Raw genomic sequence first — 21,191 nt, 5'->3', positions numbered from 1 at the left:
GATTAAAGCGGCTCAGATATTTCAGTCTAAGAGAGCACACTAGACAGACGGTTTGCTGGGCAACCACACGTTTTTGAATAGACGTATATGTGCCTGCACATGGGTCTGCTTGTACATTCATGTATATTTTGATTTCTGGAGGGTTAGGGTAATTGGTGTGTGTGCGTGTTTTCTCAGGTTTCTGGCCCTGACAGGGGCCCAATGCTACCTACCTCTATCAGACCTGGAAAACCTTAACTACTGTACCTTTCCTCACAGAAACAAGTTTGGTTTGATTTGTAGATTTTCCCATCACAGTCAGTTCAATATATTTGCCTTCTCTTTAATGTCAAATAATAAGCTGATCTTTCAAAATGTTTGATTTTTAACTTCCATGTACATATTAATCCAGAGTATATTATTTTTTAGTGAAATAAAGTACATTTTTAAATGTTCATGTTATTAGTTGGTGTTTGCTCGTGGACTTGAAAGAGATGCGTATCACTATTGATGGAAATTACTGTAAGCAGATGGTACCCTGTTAATCTGCCTTTTGTCAAGGGAGTATTTTTCAAATGGTACTAACCTTTTCTCTTTTTTTTTTTTCTTTGGTGCTGTTGGTTTTATTAGTCAGTTTAAATGGTTTGGTTATGGAGTGTGGAACACATCATGGATGTTTGTTTTTGGTTAAAAACCCCTTAAATTCAGGTTCTTACGTTTAGCTGGACAGAAATGTCTCAAAATGAAATATTAGACTTCTGTGACCGTGCATATTTTCTCACTTGTGTTGCTGTCTGATTTTTCACTCCAGTCCTCATAGACCTGAATCCTGATTCCTGTATTTTAAAACTGACATGTTTCAGCATCTCTAAAACATGTCTGTGTATTTATGAATTGGCAGGGCAGGTTCACAGGTTTCATTTCCATCACAGAATTTTCTGTAATTATTACAAATACAAACTGCTGAGTTTTCTTTTTTTTTTTTTTTTTTTTTTTAAGGTGGTTTTCTTCTCTGTTTATTCCACTGATGGGTCACAGCACAGTTGTATGTAGTTACAGAAACCTGTTAAAAGGCTTGTAATCTCAACTGCTTTTCAGTAATGAATTTAGAACCAAATATTTTGCAGGCTGGCTCTCAATCTAATTCCAAGCTAGCACCTTAAAAATCTGTAGCATGTCAGCAACTGTGTGGCTCTGCAGGTGTGTGTAATAAATGTGTGTGCAATATTATTTAACGGGCTGTAGAACAGGAGAGAACAGTTTAGACAGACATAAGCCTGTTAAGACAATTTGCACTGTTAATAGTTTATAGTTTACCTTGTGGTTTTAAATGGGCTTTTCCTTGATACAAAGTGAATTTTAAACACTTTTTTTTTTTTTTCCCCTCAGTATCACTCAAATTTTTCTGAACTCTAAATTAGTGACAGTGCATTTGTCCGTTTGTGTGTTCTCCAGAAGATTTGGATGTGGTGTGTAAATGATGGGTTTCTGTATGTGTAGTACGTAAAGATGTGGAAATACTGTTCTTCGCTCTGATTCCTGGAAATGCTACACTTTTTAATTTGCTGTGTGGGGATTTCATCAAATAAAACTAGTGTTTTTAAATCAATTTTGTCTCTTTTAATATTATTGTTCTCACATTTTTGCAGTTGTATAGTTACTCTTTGATACCTTTTTAACAGCTGTGGCATGTGCAAATGTTCAGGCAGCCTGTTACCACGTCTTTATGTTCTTGCATTATGGTTTGTCCCCCATTATTCCTTGCAGAATGCTTATAGTTCAGAAGTGCTGTCTTACATTCAATGCACATTTTAGATCTAACCACAGATCTTCCACACTTACATATCTGGGCACTATGGAACCACTGCAAAACCTCAATCTTTAGCTTCTTTAAATAGTTCATGTTTTGAGGTACGTTTAGGACGTTTGTCTTGTAATACTTAAGCGGAGACTTTTTTTTTTTTTTTCCCCCCCCAAGAGAGGTGTTTTGATGTGCATTACACAGAAAACACTGAACGATTAGAGCGACAAAATTCATTAAGCTCTGGAGCTGTCTTTACATACTGTCAGTCATAGTATGTTCAAAAAATTAAAACCATTATGAGCTTATTCCTTTGCAAACTGTTTATTATTGCTGTTCCTACTAATGGCTATATGCAGACTTGTGACTCTTCCCACCACCAAATTTCATTCCCTCAGGTGCAATTTTTGTATTGTTTTATTTTTTCTCCTCACTTTATTTTTTGACTTTTTTTTTTTTAAATCTCAACACACCTCTTTGTTACAATGTATATGGCTGGTAAATAGTATTTAGTAGCCTTCACTGTTTTCCAGTCCTTCATTTTATATACAGTAGCCTACTGTGCAAAAGTTTTAGGCACTTTGGATGTTTAGATTCTTATCCATCACGCAATAAAATCAGGGAGGCGTCTGATCGGTCCCAAATATTGTTCTGCAGCATGACAGCGACCCCAAACACACAGCAAGGGTCATTAAGAACTGTGTTCAGCGACAAGAAGAACAAGGAGTCCTGCAACAGATGAAAGGGTCCCCACAGAGACCCGATCTCAACATCATGGAGTCAGTCTGGGATAACATGAAGAGACAGAAGACACTGAGATAGACTAAATCCACAGAAGAACCGTGGCAAGTTCTGGAAGATGCTTGGAACAACCTACCTACCGAGTACCTTGAAAAGCTGAGTGAAAGTGTGACGAGGAGAACTGGTGCTTTTTAAAGGCAAAGGGTGGTCACACTAAATATTGCTTTAGGTTTTTTCTGCTTATTGCACTTTGTATGAAGTTAATTTATTAATGAAAAACTATTCATGACATTATTTTTGAAAGCTTCCTCGCTTTACTTTCAGTGCCTAAAACGTTTGCACACTACTCTATGTATAACCTATAGAGTGGGCCTATTCTATTTTTTTTTTTTAGTTACTTACCTATTGTCTTCCTTACCTCTGCAGTGACATCAATTTCCATGCATCGGCTCAATAATATTGATCTTATCCTAGTTTATCTTATTTACAAAACATTACCAACACATGTAAAAATACCCAATGGACAACAAATAGCTCTTTGGGGGGTGCAAAGTGAATGCCATGTCCATTCAGTGTTCAGGTAAGGCTGCCGGGAAATTTAGTGGGCTATATATGAGATAGATGGGTTTATTGATGATATTCACCGGAGAGAGATTGAATTTTCCATCCATCCACCTGCTGAGGGATGCTGAGCTGTGGGAGGAGGAGGAGGAGGAGGGTGGTGGTGGTGGTGGTGGACGTTACGGTCGCGGCCTGTCGATGCAACGCGGAAGAGACGAAGGAGGAAACGAGACTCCACGTCACGGAGGTGTAACACTGGCGTCAGTGCCACACAAGGTGCTACCTCAGTACGGCTTCAGGGCCATTGCACACTTACGGAAATCCCCAATGTAGGTTATAATAGCACGTGTGACCACAAAGCGAGGATCTGTTCAGCTGTTTCTGCGCCGGGCGGCCTCGGCAGAGACGCTGGGAATCCGCCGAAAGGTAACGTACGCCGTCGGACGTTTCTCGCGTGGCGGTGCGCTGCCCGCTAGCCAAGCCCGGCTGGAGCTCCACCGCCGGGCGCAGTTTCCTCTCAACGCCGGTGACCTTTTTTTTTTTTTTTTACAGCTCGGAGAAAGCGATGCGCTGCATTTTACGGACGTAATGTCGCAGGGACCTTTAGCGCCAGCGGCGAGCGTCAGTGTGCCGCCACAGCTAGCTAGCCTGGATTTAAGCTCGGCAGGCTGGAGAGCCTTGTCTCGGTTTGACAGTTGTTGGTGTCCCGCTGGCTGCTGCTGCTGCTGCTGTTGCTGCTTTGCTGCTGCTGCTGCTGCTGTTGCTGTTGCTGGTTACATGCGTGTACGCCTCCGCGTCGCGTCTCATCAAAAACTGCACAATCTGATAACCGGCTATGGCTAATCCGTGCACAGAATGAAAAGCAACCGGGCCCGCTGAACAGTTGTAAAAAAAAAACAAAAAACCCAAAACAAACTGTGGGTAATACTGTAGGCACACGGCAGCAGCATGCTAAGGCCCATTCATTGTGCGTGATCTGGATGCTGTAGGGGGGCACTGTACAACGTGGGGTAACCCGCAGTCACTGTCATCACAAGGGGCCACTGTATCAGCAACCGTTGGGAACGTAAGAAACATATTTTCAGTAGGGGCTGTAAGAATCGATGCCCCAAAGTGTACTACTACCAGTGACTAGAGCTGACACAATTCCCGGATTAATCGATCAGTCGATCGACAGAAAAACGACTATTTGAATAAGTGATTATATGCGTTTTAGTCATTTTTCAAGGAAAACTAGTGGAAAAAAAAAAAGCCAAATATTCTCTTATTCCGGCGAGTCAAAGTGAGAATTTTCTGCTTTTCTTGGTCTGACATTATTGTAAACTGAATATGTTTGGGTTTTGGGCTGGTGTTTAAACAAAACAAGCCAGTTGAAGACGTTACCGTCAGCTCTGCGGAGTTGTGATGGGTGATTTATTTAAAACGTTGTTTGTAGGCTAAACAATCCTTCAATAAGCCTAACAGAAACAATAACTGTCAGGTGAATGGATGATGAAGACAATTGTCGGTCGCATCCCGTGTTTTGAGTTTCAGTACTAGTGTCAGCACAATTGATACCAAAGAATATTGATCCAACCCATGTTAGATCACATCCTGACCACATGGACACTCTTCTTAGTGCTGCAGTTTTTTGCATCCTTGTTGCTGTTGTGTGTGTGTGTGTGTGTGTGTGTGTGTGTGTTTGTGTGTGTGTGTGTGTGTGTGTGTGTGTGTGTGTGTGCGCGCCCAGTGACAACCTTTTTAGTTTAAGAGTATTCACACAATGAGCATTTGTTACTTACCATCAAAAACTGTCCTGAGTTTAAACATGCATGTGATTTAAATTATTAACAGTGAATATTAAAAAGAATTTGCCTTGTGTTTGACAAATTATTTGATGGTAATGAAAACATATTCAGAATCAGCATATCAATAATGCATTCACCTCATGAATCATGACATATTTCTCTCCCTTATGCGTTAATACATTGGCTTCTTTTAACAATAAAAAGTATCAATATTGATATCAGTAATCTTGGCCTTAGTACCGATTGTTATCAGATCAAAACCAGATTTTGTGGTATCGATCACCCCAAATTATCAGTAAAAATGTGGCACTCCACCGATTTTACACCTAAAGATCAGGATTAACCTCCTCGGGGGCCCCAGAGCAAAAATTTGTGCTTGACAAAAAATTAATGGCAAAAACTTGGATAACTGATTCATCATCTAAGTCATTTTTTAAGACAGAATGTCAAAAATTCACTGGTACCAGCTTCTCTGTGAATATATATTAGTGTCCTGGTTTTCTGTGGTAGAAAACTCAAAATGTTGGGGGTTTTGACTGTTGTTCAGACAAAACTAATCAATCTGAATATGCTAACTTTGGCTTCAGGGAATAATTATGGGATTACTTTACTATTTTCTGACATTTTATAAACAGAACAATCAATTCCTTAGTAAAGAAAAACAACTGTTAGACCAACTGATGATGGAAGTAATTGTTGGTTGCTGCCTTACAGTTCTCCTGTGATGGAAGAATAGTACCTTGCCCGAGGATTTCTGCTTGTTAATTACTGGACTTGACTGCCGGGTTGGTAATCCAGCTTTATATCAGGGTTATCTACGCTTGGGCTTGGAGACTAAAGATTTATAACAAAAGGTCTTACCATAACCCATTTTTGGCCAAATGCATCCTGCGAATATTCTCCCCATCTCTCTTTCAATGCAGATGAGCTCCACATGTGCGTGGTCAAACAGTAGAAACGCTGGTGCACGAATTTAGCAGATTTAGATTTAGCATTATTCTAGCATGTGCCATGTGGTTGTCATGCGTTTACGATAGCAATGTTTCTGTTGGGCCAAAGTTGAGAGATTGAGTCCCTGGTTAAAAAGGCAACCTCTTGCTCAGGAGCGTGTTGTTTTGACCACATGTCCTTTCTTGCATAGACAAGGTTTGTAGCTTTGTTATGCCTTGTTATGCTCTACCGCCTGAGGGACCGTGGCTCAGGTGCTGGAGCAGGTTGTCCACTAACCGCAAGGGCGGTGGTTCAATCCCTGGCTCCTCCTCTCTGCATGTCAAAGTGTCCTAAATTACCCCCTATGTATCATTGGTGTGTGTGTGTGTGTGTGTGTGTGTGTGTGTGTGTGTGTGTGTGTGTGTGTGTGTGTGTGTGTGTGTGTGTGTGTGTGTGTCTGTAAATTGCAGTATGTATAGAAAAGAGCGTTGTATGAGTCTGTGTGTGTGTGTCTGCGTGTGTTTGAATGGGTGAACGTGGCAGTAGTGTAAAGTTCTTTGAGTGGTCGATAAGCCTAGAAAGGCACTATATAAGTGCAGTCCATTTACCATTTACCTGCCATGAGTGAAAAAAAAAATTGTATACATTCTATCTAATGTACACACACACACACACACACACACACACACACACACACACACAAAACAACACAAAGAGATAACACAAGGGACATGAGCTTGGTGATATGTTGATGTGACATAGATTAAGTGATAATGGATTAGTTATCACCTGGGAATCATCTTATTGTAATGTATATCTTGTGTCTGGGCTTCGTGGTCTTGAAACCATTCTCTGAGATGTTTAAATATTACATAAGTAGTGAATATTTGTGTCTGTTTGGTCATCATATATTTGCGTTTAAATTTGTAATGAATCAACAAAGGTTGTACATATATTATCACATTATATTTATATGTCTCAATATAGGGGTATTCGGTCAAAAATATTGGGATATTTTGTCTTGAGGGCATTATCCACCCCAATGTTGGAGCCGGCTAACATGCAAAGGCACCCCCACCCCACAGATTAATACTTAATACTTAAGATTTAATATTACTGAGTCTTTTGATGAGGGACTATGTTACATTTATTTAAAGTAATCTCAAGAGGCCATACCAGTCACCAGGACACTGTGAAAGCTTCTATGAAGCATATATTTTTTTTCAGTCTTCAGTCCGTACTAAGCAGTACACTTTTGCCTCATATGTCTTCCATTACCAGCAGTAGAAGGTTACGGTTTACGTGTAATGCGTGGTTACTGTTGTGAAAAAGACTTCTTTTAGGAAAAACCCAGTTATTCACACCCATACACACCTTTAATTCTTTCAAACCGACAGATAATTATGTATCAGTGTAAAATTGCCCTGAGATGGGACTTTGGACCCATAAGTTAGCCTTCTGATATACAGTATTACTCTACAAATATTGTAGGCCCAGACTGTAGGGTGTGTTGGTAAGATAATGCAAACTACACAGCAGGGCAGGAATAAAAGACTTCAAACTAAGCTGGTTTATTTGACATATGCTGTGATCATTAGGAGCATGGCAGGGGGCCCCCCTGAACTCCTAGAGCTATTGATTTAAAACTCTGCATTACCAGCATGTTCAACAGACCCTTAAGTTTTGGTGAAGCGAACGATCAATGAGCAGCTATCTGTGATGATTTAAAAAGTGTGTCCATATCCTGTACATCAAGAACTCTGACTGAGTAGTATCTTTTGTGGCTGTTAAGAATAAATCATATTATAAAAACAACTGTTTCTAGGTTGTTATCAGGCCAAAACCTGTTTGGGTGTTTCCGATGCACCTTGTACCAATGTGGCACTGATTGGCAGTGTGTTGTTTACCCATCAACATTAGCCGCATTCGGCTCACTGTGAATGTGGACGACGCTTTGAAAATGAAATGCTGAAATATTCACTCTAAAAACCTGCAGGTGTCTGTAAAGCTTTGAATTTTTAGTCTAGTCCGCTCTGAACGAGCTTGATTTATATCAGTTTCCACACTCAAATGAAAGTCGGGCAAACTCGCAGTAAATCAAACTGTGTTTGCTCTGCACTTTGTTATTCAATACTGCAGCACTATCACTAGCAGCAGTATAGAGCAAAGGGAAGAGGAATTGAGATGAGGTGGAGTTTTGCTTTTCTAACAAAGGTTAGTCTTACTTCTTGTGCAGTGACCGCGCATAGAGGAAGTAAGTACCTGCTTCAGTACAGTACTGCTTTTCTTTGACCACTTTTTGTGAGCTTTAGCCTGGGCAGAGCTCGTGTGAGGTAGCCTGCACTTTAGCACTCAGTGATTTTATATTATGCTGGTGAGAAGTGTTTCAGTGACACAGTGGCATTAGGTCACTTTGCACGGTACCATAATGCCAAACACAATTGTACGTATGTCCATTAACAGTTGGTCAGTTAAAGCAATGTGAGCGTACATCCTTCTGACATTTTACTACTCATAAGGCCTGACACCTATAATTCATTGCTTAAAAGAGAGTTTTCTTATTAGCCCTGACTGGCAGAGGTGTTCTCAATCTGTTTTAATCTGTGTCGAATGAGTTGGAGGATGTTTGCACTGTCTTAATGGGCCAGGTCAGAGTGCCAGTGACCTGGTCAGATAGCTGTGTGTTAGTGTGAATACTAAACGTTTCTGAATGTCTGGCTCATCCGAACGGGAGGTCCCAAATGTTTTTCGAAGTGCTGGACAAGGCTGCTAACCTGCAGTTTAATTTACACCGACAGCTTGAAGTGATCGAGATGAGACAGAGCAAAGATTAACATCATTTGGTTGTGCGTCTTTGTTATTATGTCATTACCGTAAATGTTATTGGCCTCCTCTATCTTTGAACATATTTATGTACCTTTTTGCAAATTACACTGAGGTAACTTGGTATTTAAATAAGGACTACATCTCTTTGTATTTACAACTTGATCAAATTTACTTTCAAGGAGGTGACGCAGTGAAGGGTGTTAATGTAAGCTTATTACACAGAGATCGAAGACAAGACACTTCAGTAGCCCTCACAGACGTAGCTCCGTCAACATTATGAGGACCACACAGTCACTGTTAGGCTCAATAACTGCAGAAAACAATGAAAACGTGAGTATTTATCGAAATGAATGTCTCCCTTTAATCTATGACTCAACGCCTGAAACTTTGGTCAGCTCATACAATCAGTGAGACATTAACCCTGCTCGCAGTGTGTTAACTAAGAGGCTTGGTAACGGTCAAATTGTAGAAATTTAATGACTGCAACTTTTTTCACTGAGTTTTTATCAAGATTAAACGAGACAGAAACCTAATGTAGCTGAGACACAGGCCACGAAATGAAGGTTTGACATAACTCAGTGACTCTCCTTTGTCCATGATTTCTGTTTATTTTCCACTTGGCTTTTTGTCTTCCTTTGCATGTTGTGCTTTTAAACAAATCAATTTAAGCAATGTATACACAAAAAGCTTTGGAGTACAGAGTAGTATCTGTGTGTGTGTGTGTGTGTGTGTGTGTGTGTGTGTGTGTGTGTGTGTGTGTGTGTGTGTGTGTGTGTGTGTGTGTGTGTGTGTGTGTATAAAAAACTGTGATGTCTCTTTTTTAGTGGAATATATCAGATGGCAGGAGGGATTTTGGGTTAAACATACTAGCTGAGGGAATGACAGATTCAGTTTCTCTTTCTGTGAACTCTGTCTCTTGATAGCATCAGTCTTATCTTTATTCTTATCATGCATGGATGTACCAGAAAAGGAACTGCATTGCAGCTCGGCTTCTTTAGTATGCTGGGTATTTTCAGATGTGATAACTGCTTTATATTTAAAAAATTGAAATGAGTTCATGTTTTGGCTTTATACATTTTTATGCAGTTGCATTTTGAAATGCTTTCATCATACAAACTTCACTGGGAGTCTACCAGTAACAGGGTAAACAACTCTGTTCAGGCATTACCAGTGCTTGAATAGAAAAAAAATCTATTGCATAAGATACCACCATTTGCAATAGAAACATCTGCAGGGTGAAGATGTAGTGGTAACTTGGTGTGGGAATGTGGTCCCTTAATGTGAGATTTATCACTTAAAACAGTTTGTACACTGAAGCTCTCTCTTGATGAATTGTTTAATGTAAAACAATGTGTGCTCCTCTGTTTTGGCTGTTTGTGTGTCCAGCATTTGCTTAGGACATTGGTGAATGAACTTGTTTTTTATTTGAGACTAGTGGATTAATTAATTATTCAGTTGGCAGAAAATGGAACTGTTTTTGGTAACTGATTAATCATTTCAGTTGTTTAATTAAGCAAAAAAAAGACAAATGCCCAAATCTTTGGGTATTGAACCGTGGGCCAGATGAGACAAGACACTTTAAGAGGTCACGACGGACTCTCAGAACTTTGGGCCATTTTCACTATTTTTTGACAATTCAAAGACTAAAGAAAGACTAGGTCAAAACCTACCATATGGCTGTACCGCCCTTTACCTGTTCCTACTGTATCCTACTCTCTGTGCTCACATATGTAGTAATTTAATGCAGCTGAATTCCCAAAAAAGCTGTTCTGATGTACATGTTTTTCTGTTTTTGTTGTCAGACAACAGAACAAGTTTGAAATAGTGACTGAAATGTGGCCCATAAGGCTACATGTTAACCAGCAGTCACATCTAAGCCATTTCCATTTTGCTCTGCACTGCTAAAATACTGATTTTATAACCGCAACGTCGTCTGACAGATTCACCACATAAGTTAAAGTCAGTGGCTGTGCTGTGATTTTGGCTATACTAACTTGTAAAAGGATGACTCGAAGAGAAATTTAGATGGTCATTCGTGTCGGTGTCGGCTGCCGTGCGGTAGAATGAGACACACAGAGAGGTGTGCCTGTGGAGGGAAAGCCTGACCTTGTGCTAGCTTGGTGACTCTCTTCTACAGATAGGACCTAAGGTCTGTCAGAAAAAAGTCGCTAGATTTTTCACTAGGTGCTTTTGTGAAGAAAAGTTGCTAACAGGGTCCGAAAAGTCTGTAAATCTTGTGACAAAGGCACTTAAATTTACAACACTGCCTGTAAACGTCCCCTTAATGATGCAATAGAAACTGTTAATGCCTATTCATTTTGAAAGAGTAAGGACCAATGGTGTAACTTAACTTTAAGATTGCTAGTCAGACTTTAAAATTTAATAGTATTGACCAGGTTTTCATTTGGCTATATTTTAAAAGTGAAGCTGTTTTGATTTCCATTAAATGTTTCTCTGTGTTTGATTGTTCCCTCAGAGTGCCTCACTGCCTCAGCTTCTAAATGGGTGAATCAGGGTCACGTCGTTCCACACTTGTGTCCCGCCTGCCCATCTTCCGCCGCAGCAGCAATAAGAGGCAGGAGTCTCTCCCCTCCTCTCCATCTTCAGGTGGAGTGGGAAATGGCGTCCACACTTCTTCGCCCTCCAGCACTAACTCCAGTTCTGGCAGTACCGGGAAACGCCGGAGTCTTTTCCGAACTCCGTCTCTCAGTTTCACAGCTAAACGGAACAGCGATCCACGTGTCCAGCCAATCAACCTAAACCTCACACCTCCACTGACACAGGGTGCTGACGCAAATGGAAATAACCAGCAGACGATAACAGCGTCAGTGTCCACCGGGTTCAGTGACGGTGGTGGACGCCCCAAGTCCCGCCACTCATTTGGGTTCGGCAGCCACAGGCAAAAGAAAATCACACGTTCTCAGACTGAGGATTTTGACAAAGCATCCTCTTCCTCCTCCACAGCCAATCGAAATGTGTTTATAAACTGCATCAGTGGCTCAGGGGCCAATGAGGGCGACGACTCTGGGTTCCTCGATGACTACAGTGGTGGCAGTAATAACAAACGATCGTCACGCCAGAAGAAGCCGCTGCTGCCCAAATCTTTCTCAGCTCACCACCGCTTCTCCCGGACCTCCGATCACCACAGACCTCCAGAGGTGAATGTGGAACCTCCAAGCTCCGCCACCATCACTGCAGGTGCAGGAGGGCTCACCCCGGGGTCATGGCCAGGTGAGCTGCTTGGTGCCGCTGGTGAGAGCTCACTCCAGTCCCCATTGATATCAGAAGACCGAACCACAGCCATCACTCCTTCAGAGTTCGTCCACATCACAGAGGATTCTGTGTCTGAGGTGGATGCTCTGCCAGCTCCTAGCCCCGGATCTGGTTTAGCCCCTGGACCTGTCTCTGTGCCTGGGCTGGCTACTGACATAGCTCTACCTGACCCTCCACCTGCTCCAGAGAGCTTCAGTGTGGCTGTCTCTACCTCCAAGGTACTTTGGCCCTTTTTACACTATTTACTCTCTTTCTGAATTTTCTAAGTTACTTTCGAATCAAATGGGTTAATCAGTGTGGAAATACAAAGTTGCTTGTAATCATAGTGCAACGAGTTTTATGATAAAAATTTGACAAGCATACTAAGTTATCTGTACAGTCAGTGTTTCTCTTTGTACACATAAAAACAAGAATTTATTTGTAAAAAGATTGCAATATTAGTGCGGAATAGACAAAAAAAAAACCACAGGTGCCTTTGGATGTCAAGAACAATAACCATAAAGAAGTGATATTTATGACCACTGTGTGGAATCTGAGAAATGTAGCATGAAAATTGAGCACTGGGCATTAAAAGTCGTTTTATTGAAAAAGCTAAGGCATGAAAAAGAGAACCTACGCATGTCTGCAAACTGCCCGTCAAATTTTACTCCTTTGTGCTCTCAACTTTTCGTCTTTCAAAGAATTTATTGTATTTTATGTCCTGGTAGACGAGGAAACCATTTACCCTGTGTAACACGTGCAAAGACAAACTCTTTACTCAGGCCATTGAAGAGTAAATACAGTATGATGTCCTATCTAAACATGAACTGCTGCCTGAGGACACAAATGAAGTGGGTTCTCCTCTCTTTAAACTGTTAAGCTTTTGGTTTTGATGTGGTTTGACTCATTAGTGGCATGTGTTGTTTTTACACATACTCAATAAAAATGTCCTCTCCTTAGGTTTTTTTCACTCCAGCTCAGTCCAGCGCTGAAAAACCCTTACTCCCTGACACCAGCACAGCCAACAACACCGAGTATGAGACTGCCATTTCCTTCTCAGAGCCAGAGACAGCTGTGCCCTGCCTACCTCTGCAGGAACAATCAGTGGAAGAGAGGAAGGAGAGGGAGGAGGAGAGAAAGGAAGCGAGGGAAGAGGTGTCAGCAGAGGAGAGGAAGGAGTTGGTGGAGGAGAGCAAGGCGGGTTACCTCACAGAGACCACAAGTGAGAGCGAGGCATGTGTGGTACGCAGTGAGGGTTGTCACTCAAACCCAGAGCAATCGGAAAGGAGGGCAAGAAACACGCTTTCTCTGCAAGAAAGAGGAAGCTTCTGTGGCTGCCACGAACCCAGGTCATCTCACTTGAGGAAACCACATGCAGGTATGAAACTCATGATGAGTGCTCCTGGAAGTTTTTGACCAGGTATGTTATCTCAAAGGCAGCAACAGTATTGACTTCTTGCTGTGCAGTAATGATGTGTGTGGGCATAGCAGTTAAGTTCACTGTAAATGTAGCCTGTTGCTTACTAGTGTGACTCATACAGTTTCTTTGTTGACTATGTATATGCTTTGTATTCCATTCACTCTTTAACTTTAATCGCTCACTTATAAAGGAAATACATGAGTACATTTACCCGAATAATTAATCACATTTTGTGATTTAGAGAGAAACAGAGGACATGCTGATATTTTCCTGGGGTTATATCTAAGGTTATATATAAAGTAATAAATGTATCAGTTATTAGTATTATTAGTAATCAGGGAGACCTATACCGGATATTCGGAACAGATATACATTTGCACCACATACTACCTCCACCAAAATGATCATGCAGTTGAATCAACAACTCTACAAAACAGTTTTAATAAAAACTGAACATTATAACCTTCATGAAGGGAGGATTTATTGCAGGACTGTTGTATTAGACTGCATTAGTTTTAGCTGGGTGTACCCAATAAACTGGCTGCAGAGTGCCTGACTGGAATTCATTGGTTGCTTTCCGTGCGGTTCTCACCTGGGAACGGCGTATATGCTTGTTCTTTAATTGAATAGTTTTTTCACACATCATTATTATCACCATATAACTCTTTTTACCCCTCCCCTCCCCCTTTTAGAAATGTAATGCAACAACGTTTAGACATTCAAAACTTACACAGGTTCTGCTCTTGCTAATCCCACTGTTGTTTACACGATATTCAGATCTGCTTCTTACTTTAGCATAGCAGTTAGCAATGCCGCCCCACACACACACACACACACTCTCCTGCTCTCACTTGGTTGGTGTGTCTTGGTTCAACAAGTTAACTTTTTTGATGAGATTGTGATGTTCTTGGGAGCTTCAGCATAGAGGATTCTGATGTTTATTGCAACTTCAGCAACATCTGCTGCCTTACCTTCGACACACAGCTCCGCTCGCTCACAGGAGCTGCTCCAGTCTGCGAGTGTGTTCTCCTGTGGGTGTGCCTGGCTGCGGCAGTAGCCTTCAGTGTTGATAGGCTCGTGACGTGTAGTCAGTCAGATAATGCTGTGGCCGGGACATAGCTGGAGTGGTGATGACAGACAGAGAGGCCTGAAAAAAATGTAAGGCAATAGTTCAGATTTATTAAATTTGTAAATATGATACATCAAATGCCTGTTAGTATAGACTAGTACTATCAGGATTGGCCAAAAATTAGGATTGATTATTCCTTCTAAAAAAACACATAGTTATTAACCATTCAAATATGATTTTTTTGCGCATTTTGCACTCCTGCTCCTTCAGTGTTGTTTGTTTTTCATGACTTCCTTAAGCATGACTGAACACGTGAGCAAGTGTGAACAACATTTTCATTAAAAATCTTTGAGAGTTCATTACCAAGCCTCTAAAAGAGATTCCTATAGGAAAACTGGTAAATGGAGGTGATGCAAACTGGTATAATCAGAATCGAGGTATTGATGATTGAAAACTTCTAGATGACTAGTAAGGACAACATAATGTTTCCCCAACTTCCAAATTCTTTAGTAATTCAAAGTTTTGTTAAAAGTTGCAAATGTTTCCAAACATTACAAATATTACAAGAAATTTTACAGCTTCAAAACTGTTTTGAAACTCTCAAAGCTGTCACTCCTTCTAGCAGTAACCCAGACAGTAAAATTGAAAAAATGCCCTTGGTCTAATAAATCAGTGCAGTTATGGGTTGACAGCAGTGAAACAGTGTGTGTCATACTGAAAATGTATTCCTTAACCAAAGATGATCTGTCATCATCCTCCACACTTCTGCTTCAGCTGCGGTAACATATTGAAGAGGAGTCTTTTATTTTAGCCAAGGCTTATCCCGTAACCATAAAGAAAAAAATATTATGAAACAATATCTCCCTAAATTTGCAGCCCATTTCTGTTTTCAAACAGCTTTTGACCTCATGTCAGACTTCGATCAGACGATGAAATGGGCTCCCGTGTACCGTAGGTCTGATTTTCCTTTCTGGTTGAAAGAACATGAGCCTCTAGTAGAATTGGTTGCAGACACAGGGAGCCATGGTAATCATGGGGCTTCTTCAGTGTTTTGTTGCTCGGTGCGCAACCAAAACTGCAAATATCTATGGTCAATTTTTTTATAAAGTGATTTCTCAAGAACAAAGGCAAGAAAGAAGACACACACGTACACAAAGGGGGGACTGTGTGTATGTGGTTGTGTGCATTTGTAAGTGTGTGTGTGTGTGTGTGTGTGTGTGTGTGTGTGTGTGTGTGTGTGTGTGTGTGTGTGTGTGTGTGAGACAGAGAGAGAGAGAAGGTGGCATAGAATGCTGTTTTAAAAAAAAAAAATGTTTTATAGCCTGTCACCCAGTGAGAGGCAGTTTTATTGTGTCTGTTTTCACATCTGTCTCAGTCTTAGTAGATCAAAATAGAACAATTATAGCAATCCTCTGTTTGTCTGGCTAGAGGGTATTGCCTCTGAAATCTCACAGTCATTCTCCTTTTAGTTTTATTGTTACACAGCAATCTTGGCGTAGGCACTCAGAGTAAACAAAACAGGCATAAATACAATTTGAACGAAAGCAATATGGCTGAAAAGCTTCATAAAGGGAAGATTGAACTTGATTACATTCTGTGTCTGCTTGTTTCACCCACTGTAAATTCATTCTTTCTCTTTGCCTGTCTGACTTTCTGCCTCTCCTTATTTATTTCTTTCCTCCAGCCTCTCTGTGTAGCAGTGTCAGCCCCTATCATGAGGTGATGCGGATGGAAAGGCGTCTACGCTCCTCGTCTGAGGGGGCAGGTGGGCCTCGTATCCATGGAAACCACAGAGATGCCCCAGCCATAGAGGGATGTGGTCTGCTCAAACACAGAAACAACTCCTCATCTTCCAAACTGGGAAGTCTGGTAGGTCTTGACCTGTGTGTGTGTGTGTGTGTGTGTGTGTGTGTGTGTGTGTGTGTGTGTGTGTGTGTGTGTGTGTGTGTGTGTGTGTGTATGTGTGTGTGTGTGTGTCGGTTGGTTTGTTCACAGGTTCTAGGTCATACTTAATTAGCATCATATTATCATCATATCACACACACATAGTGTGTGTGAAACATACAGCGTAGTATGTGTGTCAGAGCTTACATTCTAATTAAGATGTTTCCGTAAAGCATAAGTACACCCCAGACACACACTCCCGCACCTGCATGCAATTGGCATGACTAAATAGCTTAGTATGTGCCGCTTCCTCTTCGGTACAACCTCACAGTAATGCTAAGGGAAGTCTGTTTTCACAGAATCTTTTCAAACACAGGAAAGTGGAAGTGCTTTGCATAAGGCAAACAAATGCTTTAGAACAACATTTAAAAACACAAGGAAGAGAAAAATAAAATCAATTAGACTAGAAAAAAGAAATAGAATAAAAATAGACAAAAAATGACAAAATAGGAATACATTTCTGCGCAGTACTGTCCATCATAAACAATGATTTCTCCGACCTAGAGCACGTTTGTTTCTTTATGTGTGTGTAAGCATGTGTTCAAGCATGCTATATTTCATATGTATGCATACATGTGTCCTATGTATCGTGGTGAAAAGGTGCATACAGGAGCTTTTGCTTTTTTTAGTGAGTACTTAAGTTGCTTGCTTAAATGCACAGTGTTAGCTTTGCAGACTTTCAGTATTCCCTGAATATTTAAGAACTTAGTTTCATGCTAGAAATCTCAAATCAAAAATCGTTCATACCACACTTCATTTTTGTCACAATGCTCTGGATTCTAAAATAACCTTTTAAAAGACGCCTGTAGAAGTTTTCACACACACAGCACTGAACGCTGTGTAACATAAGCTGAGGTGTGGAGCAGAATAGTGGAAAAAATTAGGTGGGCTTCTATTGATAGACGTTTAGCCGTCTCAGTGTTCTTTTCAGTCTTCCTCTAGTGCTTGTCGCACTCAAAATGCCGCTGGGCACTTTGGCAACAAAGAAACTTTACATACATTTAAATGACCTGAACACTTTCTCTGCTTCTCCAAAGATTATTAGGCCGGGCAGTCACTCTCACACACACAGCACACATGGTGAGCGTGGAGGGTAACTGCTTAGTGACATTTATAAAGTAACCGCAGTATGTGGGCATTGTGTAAAATAACACATGGATATCTACTATGTCCGCAACGTTAAAAAAGAGACACCATTGGCCCTTAGCAGTTTATTTGGGTTGCTGTTCACTCACACTTACAGCTCTCCATATCCAGGACTAGAATAATAGTTTCCTCTTGAAAAGCACAGCACTTGATTACCAAATTGCCATTTCATCACTACAGGAAGAGCCTTGCTTTTAAAGGGGATGAAAAGAGTGGATGTATTTGGCCACAAGTGTAACCAGCTGCTAACACACACCCTTATTACATACCGTCTGATAAGAGAGCCTTCCTAATCTCACCCAGTATCCAAGTGTGCTGGTTTGCAACACACCCCTCACCAAAAACTAATGACAGCATTCTGGCATTCCCACGGCGCAGTGCAGCAGTGTGCGCATTGCAGCTTTGATTCACAAAAATGTCAAAAAGTGTCCTTTTTTTTCTTTTTTTCTTTTGCCGCTCACTTTGAATTAAATTAACAGGTGGAAAATTAGGTCATTTAAGTCATTTTAAGTTGTACAACTTATTTAATGGAAGGTAAACAGACCTAAGTGAGAAATGTCACATATATAATAATAATAGCGACAACGTTGTCTTGACTTTGCCATAACAAAGTGGCATCTCATGTCCTGATGTGTCACTCAGCACAGATATATTAAAGTTATAGTTAAGCATAGCAGTCTTTAATTAAGTAATACTGTATTTGTGCACACATGAATTTGAAAAGCACATAAAAAGTCTAATTTCTTACATTTGAAGCAATCAAATGCAAATTGTTGACACTAATTACAGTGCAAGTGTGGAAGGATCAAGTACTCTGAGAAACTTCTTCAGTCATTTGAAGGATTTAAGCATAATAGCCTGGCTGTTAGCTTAGACTGTCTGACAGGCATCGCACATGTCTTTGTTGATGCATGCTGTAGCTCTTTTATTCCCGGGATAGGCTATAGCTACTGTTGTGTCACACACATGAGGAAGCTCAGCGGGAGGAAAGCTAGTGTGAGTCAATCCAATTTATTTTACTAGGGACTATAGGCTTTTACTTAAAGATTAAAAAGAGCAAGGACATACACAGCACGTTGCTGTGTACTTTAGAGACTGGATATGCTTCATGACATACACTTAACCATAGGTAGAATAATCTCTTCCTTTCCTGCTCTGGGCCTATGAAGGGACCTTTAGGGGTCTGAGTAATGGAGGAAAGGTAGAAGCCTTGGAGAGTATATTAATTTATGTACCAGCCCTTTTAGCTTCATAAAAGTTTGTTGGCTGGCAGAGGGCACTTGGAGCTAACGAACAAGTCTGGATTGAGACACCCAAGCATTTGCAGTGTGCCTTTGCCTGAGTGTTTTTTGCTATGTTTGCAAACCTTTACATCTTTATGTAAATACCTAACTAAAGCTATTGAGGGTGAGAAAAAAGGAATAGAAAGGTCTGCTCATAGTTTATGTATACACACTGTGGCAAGACTGTGGCGTCTTTGTGTTAAGGAGGCCCGTGTGACAGAGCACCTGTGCAGGGCAAAACCGAGACGGATAAAAGCACACCATACTAAACCGTGTGCTATGTGAATATGCTCTTTTGTTTCTGTGTCATTACAGCCCAGACAGAATTTAATTATCATAAGGCAATTAAAGATTTTGTTTGCAGAGACAGATGACTAATTTGTTGAATTCACGGAGAGAAACTGCGAGGTGCAAGGCTGTGTTTGCTTGAGCTCTTTGGTGCTCTCATACCAGTTGTTATTGTTATTTTAATATCCCTTTGGGAAGCTGTGAGATGTTTATTTTACCGGCATATTCATTGTTTGTTTCTCAGTGACAGCTGTGATAATAATGTGGCAGGCTTACAGTGATTACATTCAATACCAGCTGACAAAAAAGAATTCCTTAAGATGTTCTTGAGAAATTCTCTCTTATCTCAGAGATGAGCTGAAAAACTTTGCATGTGCACATTTGTTTGTAGTGTGACCGACATACATGGCAGAATAGGTTCAACAGCAATCCACTTCACTTTGACTGAGTTACCTGTGCATATCAACAGCTGCTTGGCAGCTTGCTTGCTAGACAGTAATACGGAGTCCCTCTTGTTTACATATCCTCCAGTCTGATTGCTTCCTTGTAAAGGCTATATATCATAAGTGACACTTGTATTAATCATACAACAGATAAGAATTCACTTCCTCTCTCAGACAGCATTTCTAATAACCACAACCAGACAGTTGGGTTTTAAAATGAAAAAAAATGAGGATGTATGCAAATATGGGTACTGACTGCTCACTTTCCCCAATGATATCCTATAAAAGCAGGAACAATTATCATACACGCACAAAATCAAATCAAATTTCAAATCTAATCATTTTCCCCGAGGCTAGGTTGCATAGTGCAAACTGGTCAGAATGTAGAACACTCAAAGTGGTGGTTGATGGAAAAAATGATTTATCCCATGACTAATACATAACCCATTATTCTTATTGGCGCCAGTGGCCAGGTGAGCCAAAAATGCTGTAAAATGAACAGCACTATTATTATTATTATTATTATTGTTATTATTTGATTAAAAAAAGAGTTAAAAAAAAGTATGGTAGCTCATTTTGGATTTTGAGGTGTGTTTAGGATAATTATCCTGTTGTTAGAAGCCATCCTCTTTTCATCTTCAGCTTTTTTACAGACGGTGTGATGTTCGATCCAAGAATTTGCCGGTATTTAATTGAATCCATTCTTCCTTCTACCAGTGAAATGTTCCCCACTGGCTGCAACAAAAGGCCAAAGCTCGATTGATCCACCCCTGTGCTTAGCACTTCAAACATAACTTTGCTCATTGCAGCCAAAAAGTGCTATTTTAACTTCATCAGTCCACAGGACTTGCTTCCAAAATGCATCAGGCTTGTTTAGATTTTCGTTTACAAACTTCTGACTCTGGATTTTGTGCTGAGGATGCAGGAAAGGTTTTTTCTTCTAATGACTCTTCCATGAAGGTCATATTTGTGCAGGTGTCTCTGCACAGTGGAACAGCTCATCACCACTCCAGACTCCAAATCTTCCTGAGGGTCTTTTGAAGTCAAACGGGAGTTTTGATTTACCTTTCTCGCAATCCTACGAGCAGTTCTCTCTGACAGTTTTCTCGGTCCTCCAGACCTCAACTTGACCTCCACTGTTCTTTTTAACTGCCATTTCTTAATTACATTACAAACTGAGGAAATGGCTAACTGAACACGCTTTGTTATTTTCTTATAGCCTTTTCCTGTTTTGTGGGCATCAGTTATTTTAATCTTAAAAGTGATAGACAGCTGCTTAGAGGAGCCTATGGCTGCCGATTGATGGGACAAGGTTTGGGGAGTCAGATTATTTATAAAGCTTAAAAACTTTGCATCACCTGGCCTTTCCAAATGATGATTGTGAACAAGTTATAGCCCTAATAAGCTAATTAAAGTCTGATACCTTGGTAAAAGTTATCTGAGAGCTCAAATCTCTTGGGGAGCCCAAACATTTGTATGGTGCTTCTTTCCATTTTTCACTCTACAATTGTACAAAAAAAAAGAATACACTAATCTTGGTTATGCCTTTGGGGATCAGTTCATTTTCTACTCACTTAACTACTCAGAAACAGAAATTTTGACCAGGGGTGTCCTAACTTTTTCATACTACTGCAGATATATTATGTATTATACATTATGTATTAGGGGTATTACAATAGTTAAATGCTCTTATCTCCTAACTAGTTATGTTTAATATATCA

At 40.5% G+C, this 21,191-nt stretch overlaps 1 protein-coding gene across 2 annotated transcripts in view; it reads left to right on the top strand.

The window, feature by feature from the left end:
* Positions 1–3,249: 3,249 nt before the first annotated feature.
* The window catches only part of ccser1 (coiled-coil serine-rich protein 1), a 113,381-nt gene continuing 95,439 nt past the window's right edge, over positions 3,250–21,191 (top strand). Inside the window, exons 1-4 of one of the 2 annotated variants that reach the window (XM_040154597.1) lie at positions 3,250–3,358; positions 11,102–12,116; positions 12,838–13,255; positions 16,051–16,235. In XM_040154597.1, the coding sequence (XP_040010531.1) occupies positions 11,127–12,116; positions 12,838–13,255; positions 16,051–16,235 (1,593 nt within the window). In that variant the 5' untranslated portion in view covers positions 3,250–3,358; positions 11,102–11,126. Of the gene's footprint in view, positions 3,509–11,101; positions 12,117–12,837; positions 13,256–16,050; positions 16,236–21,191 lie in introns of both variants that reach the window. The other variant, XM_040154596.1, reaches the window with a different exon arrangement.

This window comes from Xiphias gladius, chromosome 19 (genome assembly GCF_016859285.1).
Source record: "Xiphias gladius isolate SHS-SW01 ecotype Sanya breed wild chromosome 19, ASM1685928v1, whole genome shotgun sequence".
NCBI lineage: Eukaryota > Metazoa > Chordata > Actinopteri > Istiophoriformes > Xiphiidae > Xiphias > Xiphias gladius.
This window is presented reverse-complemented; position numbering and strand designations above follow the sequence as displayed.